Source organism: Erinaceus europaeus, chromosome 7 (assembly GCF_950295315.1).
Source record: "Erinaceus europaeus chromosome 7, mEriEur2.1, whole genome shotgun sequence".
In the NCBI taxonomy this organism is placed as follows: Eukaryota; Metazoa; Chordata; class Mammalia; order Eulipotyphla; family Erinaceidae; genus Erinaceus; species Erinaceus europaeus.
In genome coordinates, this window is record NC_080168.1 from 24,877,723 (window position 1) to 24,891,562 (window position 13,840).

General features: G+C 37.3%; 1 protein-coding gene across 5 annotated transcripts in view; it reads right to left on the reverse strand.

Annotated features, from left to right (window-relative positions):
- UNC80 (unc-80 homolog, NALCN channel complex subunit) overlaps nucleotides 1-13,840 on the reverse strand; it is a 257,506-nt gene that overhangs the window by 116,686 nt on the left and 126,980 nt on the right. For 3 of the 5 annotated variants that reach the window (XM_060193975.1, XM_060193974.1, XM_060193973.1), the window contains exons 24-27: nucleotides 10,645-10,780; nucleotides 7,972-8,105; nucleotides 5,560-5,725; nucleotides 208-411 (exon numbers count right to left, since the gene is read on the reverse strand). In XM_060193975.1, coding sequence (XP_060049958.1) covers nucleotides 208-411; nucleotides 5,560-5,725; nucleotides 7,972-8,105; nucleotides 10,645-10,780 — 640 coding nt within the window. The remainder of the gene's footprint in view (nucleotides 1-207; nucleotides 412-5,559; nucleotides 5,726-7,971; nucleotides 8,106-10,644; nucleotides 10,781-13,840) is intronic. The other 2 variants (XM_060193977.1, XM_060193976.1) reach the window with 1 other exon arrangement.

Genomic DNA, 13,840 nt, shown 5'->3' on the forward strand with positions numbered 1-13,840 from the left:
AGAATCTGCCTTTTAACAGGACTTCCAGGTCAGCCCTCACACAGGAAGGTTAAAACAGCTCTGCTCTAGAAGGCCATCAATGAATGATCTCACATAGACTCCACTCTCCGTCTAGTTACAGGTAAGTAAAAGGACTTAGCTGTTTCAGGATTTGGGCCCTGCCTTCCTACCCCCCACGTCCCTGCACAGCCCACTCCTCTCTGTTACCTAGGTCAGTGACAGTGTCCCTGCTCTGGGACAGCTGTAGCTCTTCAGCCTCAGACTCTGAGTCCTGCCGTGATAGCTTGCTGCTCTTTAAGCTGCCGACTCGGCGGATGCTGGACAAGGAACCCCCCTTCTTCACCTGGAAACTGCGGGTTCCTTTAATCTGGAGCAGGCGGGAACCTCCTATCCTGATCTTCCTGCTGGGAACTGTATTGAAAGAATAAAATAGGGCTTTCCCCCCTTTCAGCTTCCCCAGTTGGTGTTAGATCCAAGCTCTCCCCCAGCTCCTCCCTGAGCAGCCTCCTTTCTGTGGCCGGATGAAAAGCACGGAGTGGACAGAAAGCTTTTCTCAAGCTCTCACTCACGCCCACAGGAGATCCGGTCCACCAGGAGGGGTGGGTGCAGCTTCTTTTGTGAACACACAGCTCATCAGTGCTGGGAACAACCTGTTCTTTTTCTGGCCCAGGGTTCACAAGCGTGAGTGTGCCCTCTGGCAACATTACTTAAAGCTCCCCATGAATTTATATAACATTATTGTTGGACTCAGCAGAACCTCAAAACCTTTGCTTTGTTTCTCTTTAGAAATGGGACTTACAGAATTCTGTGAGTTCTGTCAACCCTTCATGTAACCCCCTTCATTTTGGAATACCTCATTTAGAAACAAAAACAAGAGGCACTTCTCTCTCCAACAGTCATCAGTGGGTTCCGCTCAGCAGCTCAGCAAGCACTAAAGGATCTGTTTTCACTGGGGTGCTTTGGGTGAGCATGAGAGTGAAATGGTTCCATTTTCAATGCACCTAGTGATCTCATAGCTTCCTCCTGGGTGAGATGTGAGTCCAAATGTTGCAACACCCTGAGCCAACCTTACAGTCTAAGTGTATCAAGAAGACCATGCATTATTCATCTTTAGTGTTCTGGAAGAAACAGTCATCAGTAAGGAAAATATAAAGGTAGGCAAAAACACGGTTATATTCGAAGCCTACTTAATTTTTAAAAATTCTTCTTTTCCATACTCATATACACATTTTCTTTCTTTCTTCTTCTTCTTTTTTTTTTTTTTTTTTTTTTTTTTTGATTTCTAGGGTTGTTACACATAGGTTTTTATGGTCGGACAAAGTTTGTAGGGGGCAAAGTTATTACTAGAGAAGGTAATTTTTGTAGAGGTTTCTTCTTAAAATGTGAACAAGTTTCATGTGAATTATCTAAGGTATAACTATTAATATATTTTAAATTCCCAGTCATGAAGATTGTATTTGGGTTTCACATAGGGCAGCTAATATACTATTGTGATAGAACTTGTAAAGTTCAACAAAATGTTATCTAAATGTATACTTTTAATTCTATATATAGGAACCCAGAAGAATTCCTGTTGAATGATGTGAACTGTTTCATCACTGATTTGATTGAAAAGTAACAAGATTATCACTATTCAGCTGCCAAAGTCTCACAGAGCTCCCTGAACATCTGGATAGAATTTCACATTGAGAAAAAAATTCTCACAGCACAGTTGGATAAAGTCTATTAAGACTCTAGACCACAATACTGTATTTCAAATTTAGCATAAAACCCACCTACTATACTTAAATATTATTTTAAAACTTACTTGGGATTTTGTTACCTACCCAAGAAACATTTGGAAAAGAATATAATTATCACTTTGCAATGACTACAAATATAATTTCATGTCTTTGATTAGGAAGTAGAGAAAAAGGTCATATATAAACACACAGAGGCATCTCTCTCTCTGTCTTACCAGAACACTGCTCAACTCTGACATATAGTGGTGTGGAGGACTGAACTTGGGACTTTGGAGTCTCAGTCATGAAAATCTTCTTCCATAACCATTATGCTATCTCCTCTACCCCACACTCTAGAATTCTTTTGTCTGATTTTATAGCACTTTTCAACCTGCAAATATAGCAACTTAATGACTATATGATTAGAAATACTTAAAATTGAGAATCTGCTTTACAGATTCTCAATTTATCAGAGATAAGTGGAGATGTATTATAGCACTGAACACTATTGCTCAGAATTATGGCATTGGTTACTTACAAAGGTTACTTACAAAGGGCAGGACAGTTAGAATTCAGAGTAGGTATTATGCATAAAAATCAGTTGAGATTTTACAGTATTGGATTTGTCTCTCTGTCTCCATGACAACAAGAACTTGCACAAAGTGAAGCAAATTCATCTCAATGAGATAAAACAGCTCTTTTTCCTTTTTCTCTCATCGTATATTGTCAATATATCTATGAATAAGACCCACTGACTTCAGATTTCAAAAATACAGAAGATTATTAAATTTCTATAACTTACTCCCCGCATGAATGAAACTGACTACTCCTGCCAGGCCATGCTCCCACAATTTAACTCACCTTTTAAATATAACAATTTTAAATACACACAATATATCATCTTTCCAATCAAAACCTGCCAATATCTCTCAGGCACACTGAAAATAAAATTCACTTTAATTTTACCATGCCTAAAGACCCACTGCATTGGTACCTCACCTACCTTTCTGACTCTATTGCCTAATGCTCTTCCTTTTTCTCATCCCGCTGCAGCCTTGTAGACCTTCTTTAAATGCTCCTAGTTCATTCCTTTATCATTGTCATGTTCTCACTGTTGTTTCTGCTCACAAGACTCCTTCATCAGTCATTTGCATGACCAATTCTTTGTTATATAGTGTTCAGCTAAATGTCACTGGGTAGCTTCTGATTAAATTCCCTTCCACTTTAGGGCCCTACCCTAATTTGCTTTTCTTCATACTTCTCATCTATACTTGAAGGCCTAGACTTTAACATTGTGCCTAGCACATAATTGGGGTTCAGTATATGCTTGTTGAATGATTAGACAAATCTTGGTGCCTATTTTTTTTTTTTTCATTCAGACTCAGTCTGTCAACATGATTTGACAGACAAGTTCAGAGATTTTAAACAGATGTTTCAGTCCCAAGGATTATTTCATATTAGGGTTCTTTGGTAGAATCTGAATTATTCTCAGGTTGTTTATTTCAAGAACTGGCATTTCTGGCTTTGATAAAAACAGATGACACGAAACTTCAAATAAATCATCTAGCTGGGTCCCAGTGGTCCTCATTTTCACATTAACTTTAGGAGCTGGGATGGGCATGTTAAAAGGACTATGGTACTACGAAGAATCTTGGGAAAGACTATTGATATCTAGTAAATTGGATATTTTCATTGCACTTAAGTTTCAGTTTTCTGCTTTTCACTTACTAAGTAACTTTTATATATTAACACAATAATTTTATGAGAAAAAACAATAAACATTTGTGTACTTGAACACCAAAGGTATTTTACATAAATGATAATGAAATCAAAGTGTTCTCAAAATTAATTTGTGGCTGAGGATATAGTATAAAGGTTACACAAAAAACTCTCATGCCTGAGACTCTGAATCTCAGGTTCATTCCCCAGCAACCTCATAGGCCAAAGCTAAGCAGTGTTCTGGTCTCGGTCCCTCTTCCTCCTGAGCCTCTCATTAAAAGAAAATTTTTAAAAATTAATCTGAGGGGACTGGGTGGTGGTACACCTGGTTGAGCGTACATGTTACAATGTGCAACGATCCAGGTTAGAGTCTCTCGTCCCCACCTTCAGGGGGAAAGCTTCATGAGTGGTGAAGCAGTGCTGCAGGTGCCTCTCTGTCTCTCTTCCTCTCTACCCCCCCTTCCTTCTCAATTTCTGGCTGTCTCTATCCAATAAATAAATAAAATAATTAATCTGATATTTTATTTTTCAAAGAAGTTTTGAAATTTTCTGTTGAAGTTAACCATGTCAGCATTAGGAACTTTTAAATTAGCAACTTAAATAACAATTAGCAAAATAATTTTGGGAAGAAAAACACATTTGGGAATAAGTTAAAAATGTTTAAATTTATGATTATATGCAGTTATGTCAGGAGCAATAGTATTCTAAAAACAAATACTGACTTAATTTCATGCCCAACCATTGTTAAACCTTAACTAATCTTTCCTACAGCATTGTTCTGTCCACCATAAATTTAATAAAATATAATTTAATAAATATTTACCTTTTAAAATATTGGTGAAACTATCTGATTTTGAAACTTTTTTTTTCTGGTACCTATTCACTATTTGCAAGACTCATATAGCTGAGAGGTAGAGGATGAGGTAAGGTGAAATGTCTTTGGCAGCAATCCTGAACTGACAGTAAATCAATTTCATATACTTGTATGTTGGGCTAAGGGCTTTGTTTCAATAACTTTGTTCCTTTTATAGGCTCATTTAAGATAACGATGTATTATGCATCACAACATGGTGACACCAGAACATTATCGTATAGAAGAACACTCACATTGACAATTCTGAGTTGAAAAGTGATCATAATATTTGATTTTTTTCTTTGCCACTAGATTTCCTTTTTTTCTATGGGGCTTCATATATGAATGTAATTGAAAGAAACTGTAGCCAGTTTATTTAGTTATACTTTTCTTTCTTTCTCTTCTCGCTCTCTTCCTTCCTTCCCTCCGTTTCTTTCTTCCTTCTTTCCTTCCTCCCTCTTCTTTCTTTCTCTCTCTCTCTCTTTTTCTTTTTCCTCCTGCTGGAAATCAGTGCCTGCACCATGAATCCACTGCTCCTGGAGGCTATTTTTTCCCTTTTATTGCCCTGGTTGTTTTATCGTTGTTGTGGTTATTATTATTGTGGTTATTGATGTTGTTGTTTTGGATAGGACAGAGAGAAATGGAGAGAGGGGAAGACAGAGAGGGGGAGAGAAAGAGAGACACCTGCAGACCTGCTTCACTGCTTGCAAAGCGACCCCCCTGCAGGTGGGGAGCCAGGGGCTCGAACCAGGATCCTTATGCTTAACCCACCGTGCTAGCACCCACCCCCTTTTTTCTTTCTTTCTTTTTCCCTCTTTTTTTTCCTTTCTTTTTTCCTTTCTTTACTTTCTTTTTCTTTTTTTTTTTTTGCTGCACAAGAATACTTACTGATTAAAAAAAAATCTACATATAGTGAAATCAGAAAAACAACTTTCAATATGAATAAAGCACAAAGTAAAAAGAAAGTCTGAGTTGAAATGCGGATATTCTCCCTGTTCTATTGGTACACATAATACTGGTTCAGATGACCACTAGTTAGATTCAGTGAGACACAGAGAGTCGCTGAGCTTAGAATCCCCAGACTAAATATAATCGCAGAGACCAACTTCCAACTAGCATGGGTTTCTACCTAATTGAGTGAACACATGTTGCACAGAGTCAACAGTTCTGGACTTCTTTTGGTACACAACTCTGTAGTTTGGACCCCAGGCCAAGTATCTTAAATCAGAATCACCGATAAAGCAAAGAATGCGTGTTTTTCCATACCTTTCTTCTCTTCAACACCTGTGTCTGATTTGAGAGTGTGACTACTACTGTGGAGGGAATCTTTGGAATCTTCATTTTCATCCAGGACCCCAGCAAAGCTGATCTTCCTCTCATATCTGTGTCGGTCCAGCTCAGGATCCAGACGAAGTCTACAGCTCTCTAAATCCTGAAATGCCAGCAAGGAACATGCACATGAATGCTGGCATCTATCTCGTCCTGCATTCATCTTGTGGCAAACCTTCTATTTTGATACATGAAAAGTATATATAAAATGCTACATTTACTTTGTGCAATGACGACATAATAATCTCTCAGAATAAAATAAGAGAACATAAGAGAACGTTTTTTAAAACCCAATTTACATGATGGTTAAAATCTTGCTTTCAACTGTTATTGACAAGTGAAACGAGATTTTGCATGTTGTTTTCTTTATTTCTTTTGTTGATTATTTTAAAAGATGAAATTCATTCTATTACTAAGGGTTATTGAGTTAAAAGGAGAGTAAAGATAACCTTGCCAAACTTTAGGATTTGGATCTAAGTTATGACAAATCAAAATAGTCAACAATAAAAAATTTGAAAAACTTGAACACAGATGTACTTCTGTGCTTTTTTGGAGACCAGTATAAAACATGTTGCAGGAATAACAATGGCATAGGTCTACCGATTAGATATCTTATTATATTTGACTTTAAACATGTGCTGAGTAATGTCCTTGATTTCATTTTATAGCATAGTCTCATTATAGTAAAGATAATAATTCAGAAATTTAAAGACCCAGGCTAATATTAAATTAAACATGGAAAAATGGAAATGAAATAAGGGCAAAAAAATGAACTTCTTTCCAATACTCAAGTGGTACAGTTTGGTATTCCAAATATGTTTGATATGAAAGATAAATTTTATCCACAAATGTCTCCAACTTGAAAATATCCACCTCGAAGAAATAATCTTCCCAGACATCAGAAGATTAAAAGGAGAGGCACTAGCTGAGAGCTGGGTCTGAGCCAGACCACTGATTGTTTGGTCCCCAACCTCACTCCTAGGACTGGAGTATGACTTTTCTCATGCCAAGTTTGGTTTAAAAAGCAGAAGAACTGGTGGAATGTAGCATGACCATAACTGGGACACATATAGGTTGTCGTTACAATTTCTTCTTCTTTTTTATTTTATTAATATTTTTAAAGATTTTATTTATTTATTTATTAATGAGAAAGATAGGAGAAGAGAGAAAAAGAACCAGACATCACTCTGGTACATGTGCTGCCAGGGATTGAACTTGGAACCTCCTCCTCGAGAGTCCAGCGCTTTATCCACTGCACCACCTCCCGGACCACATAATTTGTTTTTCCTTATAAAATAGTGTAAACCTTCTGCTAGAAGGGAAGTTTATCTGGTTCTCCATTTCTGTCTGCGTAACTGTGCGTAGAGTCACTGGAAACGTGCCGCCCATTGGGGAAGTAAGGGCCAAAAAATCAACACCATGGTGTACCTGTATCTCACATGTTTTCTAAAGACTCCAGTCGCTCAAATTATTTATATTCTCTGTTAAAAATATCAAGTGTATCTGTGCCTGTGGCTTCTCTGTGTGTGTACACTTGGTGTATTGGTCTTTTGTTCTTATCCATAGCGATAACAATTGCAGCAGGAAGGAAATAAAGTGTTTAGGAATGCACATGTCAAACACTTTGATATGTTTTTTTCACCTATAATTTATATGACAAAAATCATAGGAAACATATTTGTACACTTGGTGTATTGGTGTTTTGTTCTTATCCATAGCAATAACAATTGCAGCAGGAAGGAAATAAAGTGTTTAGGAATGCTTACACTTTGATATGTTTTTTTTCACCTATAATTTATATGATAAAAATCATAGGAAACATATTTCTTTTTCTTTTTTTCCTTTCTTTCAAGAGAGAGAGAAAGACCAAAGCACTGCAGCTTCCTTCAATGTCATGGGAACCAGGCTCAAACCTGGGCTGTACACATGGCATGGTAGCACATTCTCCAAAGCGAGGTATTTCCCTATTCCTGGTACACTTGTATATGGATTTGTGAACAATTATAATAAAAATATGTGAGTGATTTCTGGAAAGTTATGGCCATAAAATATCTAATACTTTGCAAAAGAAAGTAGCCTCAAGTTATTCAGATTTCCTTAGAACAAGTGACAGTGATCCAACATCGAATTTTACCCAATTGTTCTCTCTTTAGTTATTTCAAGGTTGACTTCAGGGTTGTTATTTTTTAATAGAAATAAAAAGAGATTTAACCCTCATAGGTGGATTTTTTTTTTTAATTTAGGTGCATTCGACCATTTGGGCATTTGAGGAAACTGGATACTCAGGTCCTGGCCATGATGTCAGTCCTCTCTAGGTAGCTTGGTTGTTAGTACATGTGACTGACTTACCACCAGTGGCTCAGTGCGTGGTCTGGGAAGACATGAAAAGGTCTCTCGCAGGAAGGTGGTAATCTCCAGGAGAAGCTGACATGCTGCCATCTTCAAGGCAAAGGGGCAACCACATTTAGAGGGATTCACAGTACCTATAGAATAAAAGTGCTTTCATAAGTAAACAAGTTGATGAAAACTACAGAGAGGCATAGTTTGATGGACATGTGTAAAATCAGCTTGCACATGAAAACCTATACATGTCCAAAATGAAATTGCATATGAAAATGGTCTCTATTCATGCTAAATTGATCTATTCTCTCTTTTTTAAAAAAATTATTACTGATTAGGATAAGATAATAGGACCATCACCAAAGCTCTGTACCCCCTATCCCCACACACTGTATCCACCATAGTTTTCCTAAGATCATAGTCATAGGTTGATCGTGTGTGTGTGTGTGTGTGTGTGTGTGTTTATTTCAATTTCATGTATTTCAATTCTTTATATTCCACTTATGAGTGAAATCATCCCGTAATTGTCTTTCGTTTTTTTCTCTTCCCTCTCAGGTAAGCCATACAGTGCTTGACTTCCTCAGGTGCTCTCCAGAATCTCTTCCCTCTAAGTGATGGTACAAAAACAAAGGTCTTTTTTTACAAAAGTTCCAAGTCCCAGTGGAACTGGGGTTCAGAGCCCTCTGTTGACCTGTTCTCTTTAGCATAATCTGTGTTACCGCTGCCTCTTTTATCCTTCATTTTGCAATTTTATAATGAGTACCTTTATATTAAAATGTCAGTCAGTAAGAGCAAATTGTTCTCCATAGAGCATTATAAAGCAACAAATTTAAGCTCCATTAAGCTTGTAAAAAGATTGCTAATGAAAATAGAATACTGAAGAGATTTGCAAGGCTTTTTTTCCCCCACATTGCTATTCAATCAGATTTAGACTATGTAGTTGGCAATGAACTAAATTCAGAACTACAAAAATCTTAATTTATCTGTCTTGATGTTCTAAGAGCAATGAAGTTATTTTTCTAGTGATAGTCATGATGCTTCTATAACAGAGATGAGGCAGACTTGATTACTTATGTCACACAGCTTATAAAGGCTAGCATTTCACATTTAAGGTATAGATATACTAGAAATATGAAGATACTCTCTTTTATACAATAGAATAGTGATCTTTAAACAAAAAAATTTGCCTCTACCATAGACCAAATATTAAATTTTGTTCTAAAAGGCAAATAATTACCAAGGTGATGCCATAAAGATTTATGAAATTCTCAGATACACGTCATCACAAATCATGCATAAATATACTGTTTACATTTTCGTGTTCAGAAAAGCAATGTAGAGTTCTGTCTCTCACAAAAGAGAGAGAATAGTTATCTATTTTGAATGAATCAAGTCAATAACCAATCACGATGTCATGACATGTCAACATTCCTAAAACCGAAGTACCTCCCACGTGTTGTCTTTCTTAATAGAATAGATATGCCATTACTTATAGTTACAGTAGGTAAAATGTAAGTTCTTTCTGAAGATATTTAGCTCTTTTATTCTCATGAAAAACGCTTCTTTTTTTTTTTCTCTCTAGGAGTGATATGTTTCTAGAGACAGTGCTTCTGATTAAGAATGGAAGAGATAAATTCTTAGACTTGCTAGATTGATATTTGCTTGTACCACAGTTAAGTTGTAAAAGCAAGAGGAGTTGCACATGTGTTACAAGTGGAATTAGGGCAGAATTGTTTTAAAAGATAACTGAGAGCTGGCGAATTAGCTCACTTAAGTAGTGTGCTGGTTTGCCATGTGAGTGACCCAGGTTCAAAGTCAACCCCTACCAAATCTAAGGAAACTTCAGTGCTGTGGTCTCTTTCACTCTCTTTCTGCCTCTCATAAAAAATAAAGTCATTAAAAAATAAAACAAAAAAAACCAAACCAAGGGGGCCGGGCGGTAGCATAGCAGATTAAGCACATATGACGTAAAGTGCAAGGAAGGACCAGAGTAAGGATCCTGGTTCAAGCCCCCAGCTTCCCACCTTTGGGGGGATCGCTTCATGAGCGGTGAAGCAGGTCTGCAGGTGTCTTATCTTTCTCTCCCCGTCTTCCCCTCCTCTCTCGATTTCTCTCTATCCTATCCAACAATGACAGCAGTAACAACAACAAAAATAACAACAATAAACAACAAGGGCAATAAAAGTGAAAAGGTAACCTCCAGAAGCAGTTGATTCATAGCGCAGGCACCAAACCCCAGAAATAACCCTGGAGGCAAACAAATAAAAAAAAAAAACCCCAAATCCCAGTGTATTCATGATAAAATCCTGGAACTCCCCTTTCACTTCTAACTTAAATAAGCCTTCTTTTTTTTTTGGGAAAATAATTTTCTACAATTATAGAGAGGCCTAATACCCATCTTTGTATCTGTAGTTAAGAGTAAGAGACTCTAAAACAGTGGATGTTCCATATTGCCTGGGACATAGTCTCGACCTGTGTGATCTCCTTCCTGGCTCCTGCTTTTTCTTTGTGTGGCTTATGCACATGCATTAATTACACCCATGCATAGGGAATAGGGGTAACGGTGCAGTGGGAGACATGGGAAGGTGGTAAGAATATGATACAGGAAAGAGAATTATTAAGTGCTCCTAAAGCAGAGGTTCTTACAAGCAGGGGTTCTTGTAGTAAAGGGAGTCTCCTTACTGTCATCTAAAAAGTCTTCCTCCTCATCCTCCTTTCTCAGCCTCCTCTTGGTCTCCTCATCATAAATGAGACCCAACAGGTTGGCTGGACTCTCACTTTCTCCATGGCACAGCTCATTCAATCGGATTCCAATTGCCTAGAGTGAGGAGAAAAAGAATGAAACAGCACAAATCAAGTGAACCCGGAAAATAGGCTTTGCCATGACAGTAGGTAGAAGCAATCAAAATTATATCCAGTATAAGTCTCTTAATGTACACTGTGGTGCTGTTTCCACATTTACCAAGATGGCAACTCAGAAATGGAAGGCACTGATGTTATCTCCCAGGTCATTTAGTCTGAAGACTCATAGGAACTGAAATGATACCTTTGTACTCTCACACATATTCTTTTCTGAAAATATTACCCTTTACTCAGAGATCATTTAGTAGCTATCATAGAAGAAAGCAAGCAATTATTTTTAGTAGGTTTTTTGTTAGAGTAAAAAAAAAATAATAATAAGAGCTACAGTTCCTCAGAGTGCTTCTGGCCACACTGTTTTATGAGAATATCACTGTTGTGTCAATGTGTTTGGAGGTTGGCAAGAGTTCTGGCACTGCAATTTTATTTATGTCTTCTATTATGCATACATTTAGTGGATTTTATAGTTTATCTCCTTGTACAATACCATATAAATTAGTAAGAAATGCTATTCTGTTGCTAAAGTACTCAACATTAACATTAGAAAATATGATTTTTAATAATTTTACACAAGAATTATACTGAGTTTACAAGGTATCCATAGAGCTAATATTTGATATCTGTTCTTCTAGATCATCATGCATGATCTAGAAGGTAAAGATCTAGTGTGATCTACTAAAATAAATTACCCACAAAAAGGAGACAAAGGAAGCTACTTTTAATTCCATTAATATTCTAATTACATACTGTATATAACAAAAGCTTAGGAAGGAGAGTCAGGGAAAAAGCTAAAAGGATCACTAACTTGGGGTCTAACTATAGTTTTACTGTGCATTGGTTAGAAACAATTCCAGTTAGTTTTTCCTCTCTCAGTATAATTTTCATTAAATATTTAGAAAAACTGCTAAATCCTATGCATACAAGAAATTAGACTTATCACCAGAAACATATATAAAAAGACATGTCCAGAATTTTTAAAGTGAAAACACAAGTTGTTCAACTGTCTTGGCTATTTGGAAACACAAATGTCTCTCTATTTTCTTAAGAGCTAAACAGCAAGAAATAAAACCACATCAACGAGAAAACAGCATATGAAGTTATTGCAGGATTCTAATATTTCAGCTGATAACCTGAGTACCTTTAAAGAAATAAGACAAAACATAAAGACAAAAAATCACCACCTTAATAAAAATCCTTATGTTACTATTTAGTAAATTCTGTTCAAAGGAGAAGATAAATAGGTATGAGTCTGAGGAGGAACCACCAAAAAGAGACTCAAAAAAAAAAAAAAAAAGAGAAAAAAAAATCTTCATGAATCTTTCCAGGATATGAGTATGAAGTACTTGAAGATGAATTTACAGTTTACAATGTTTAAAGAGCCACTTCAGGGGGCCGAGCGGTGGCACAGTGGGTTAAGTGCACATAGTACGAAGCTCAAGGACCCACTACAGGTTCAAGCCCCTGGCTCCCCACCTGCAGGGGGGCTGCTTCACAAGTGGTGAAGCAGGTCTGCAGGTGTCTCTCTTTCTCTTTCCCTCTCTACCTTCTCCTCCTGTCTCAATTTCTCTCTGTCCTATATAAAAATTGAGAAAAAAATGGCCACAGGAGCAGTGGATTCATAGTGGAGGTACCCAACCCCAGTGATAACCCTGGAGACCCCCCCCAAAAAGTCTTAGGGCTACATTTCTTTCTTTCCTCAATCATTAAATATTTACTAACTGAAGTATTAAGACATAAAGTCAAATAAATTGCTAAAGTACATTAGAGTCTTTGTTTAAGTGCTCAGGTAAGTTATATGCCTTCATACGGAAATATCACTGCTTAGCAATTAGGAAGGAGAGAGTTTGAAAGACAGGGTGAACATCACTCCAGCAAGAGTGGAGATTCAAATAGTTCACCTGACTGTCTTCTGGAGACAGGAATAATGTACCAGCATATTAAGCAAAGAAAGAGACTGAAAGTACTTCATTAGTTCAGAAGATGGAGTGATTCTTAGGACAGAGGATCATGAGAAATCTCATTGCTATATATTTTGAGGAACTAGTGTTTTTTGACCAGTGGTAAAAGACTAAGTGGACATTACAAATGGAAAATTCTATAAGATCCTAATTCAAAGAACTGTACCAACATGTTCAGAGTCACTTGACTGAAACATTAATTTTGTGAGGTGAAATTATGCTCAGGTAGACTCTTCAGAAAGGTAGATAGATCGTACAGTTCTTGAAGTTTAGCTTCATTTCTCATCCCAAAGAAGGATGAAGGGGGGGAGGATGAAAGGCAGTTTTTCAGTGTTTTGACCTGACTGCTTACCCAAAAATACCATGCCAGATACTTAGGTCAAATTATGTATATTGCTCTTAAAAGTGAATGAAATAATTTATTATGGACCATCAGTTAGGTATGTGCATGAAATAAATTTTAAGTACATTTACTCCATTGATTTTATTGTCTTGGTTAAACCAAAGTTGAACTTGGGGGCCAGGTGGTAGTGCACAGGGTTAAGCGCACATGGCGCGAAGCACAAGGACTGGTGTAAATATCCGGGTTTGAGCCCCCAGCTCCCTACTTCTGGGGGGGGGGAGGGTCACTTCAAAGGAGGTGAAGCAGGTTTGCAGGTGTCTATCTTTCTCTTCCCCTCTCTGTCTTCCCTTCCTCTCTCCATTTCTCTCTGTCCTATAACAGCAATAACAACAATAACAACAAGGACAACAAAATGGAAAAAATGGATGCCAGGAGCAGTTGATTCCTAGTGCAGGCACCTGACTGAGCCCCAGTGATAACCCTGGAGGCAACAAAAGTTGAACTTCAACAAAAGTTATGGAGATCTCAAGCAGTGACACCAGGTTAAACAATTTGGTTTTTATCCCAAGAGCAAAGGAGAGCTACTGAAGCATTGTATCATAATTAAAAAACACAAATCTGATTTGCATTTTAGCCCAATCACTCTGACAGTAGTTTGGAGAATAAAAAGCAGGGGGGGGGCAAGTGTGGAGGATGGGAGCTAAGTCTGCATGTTCTG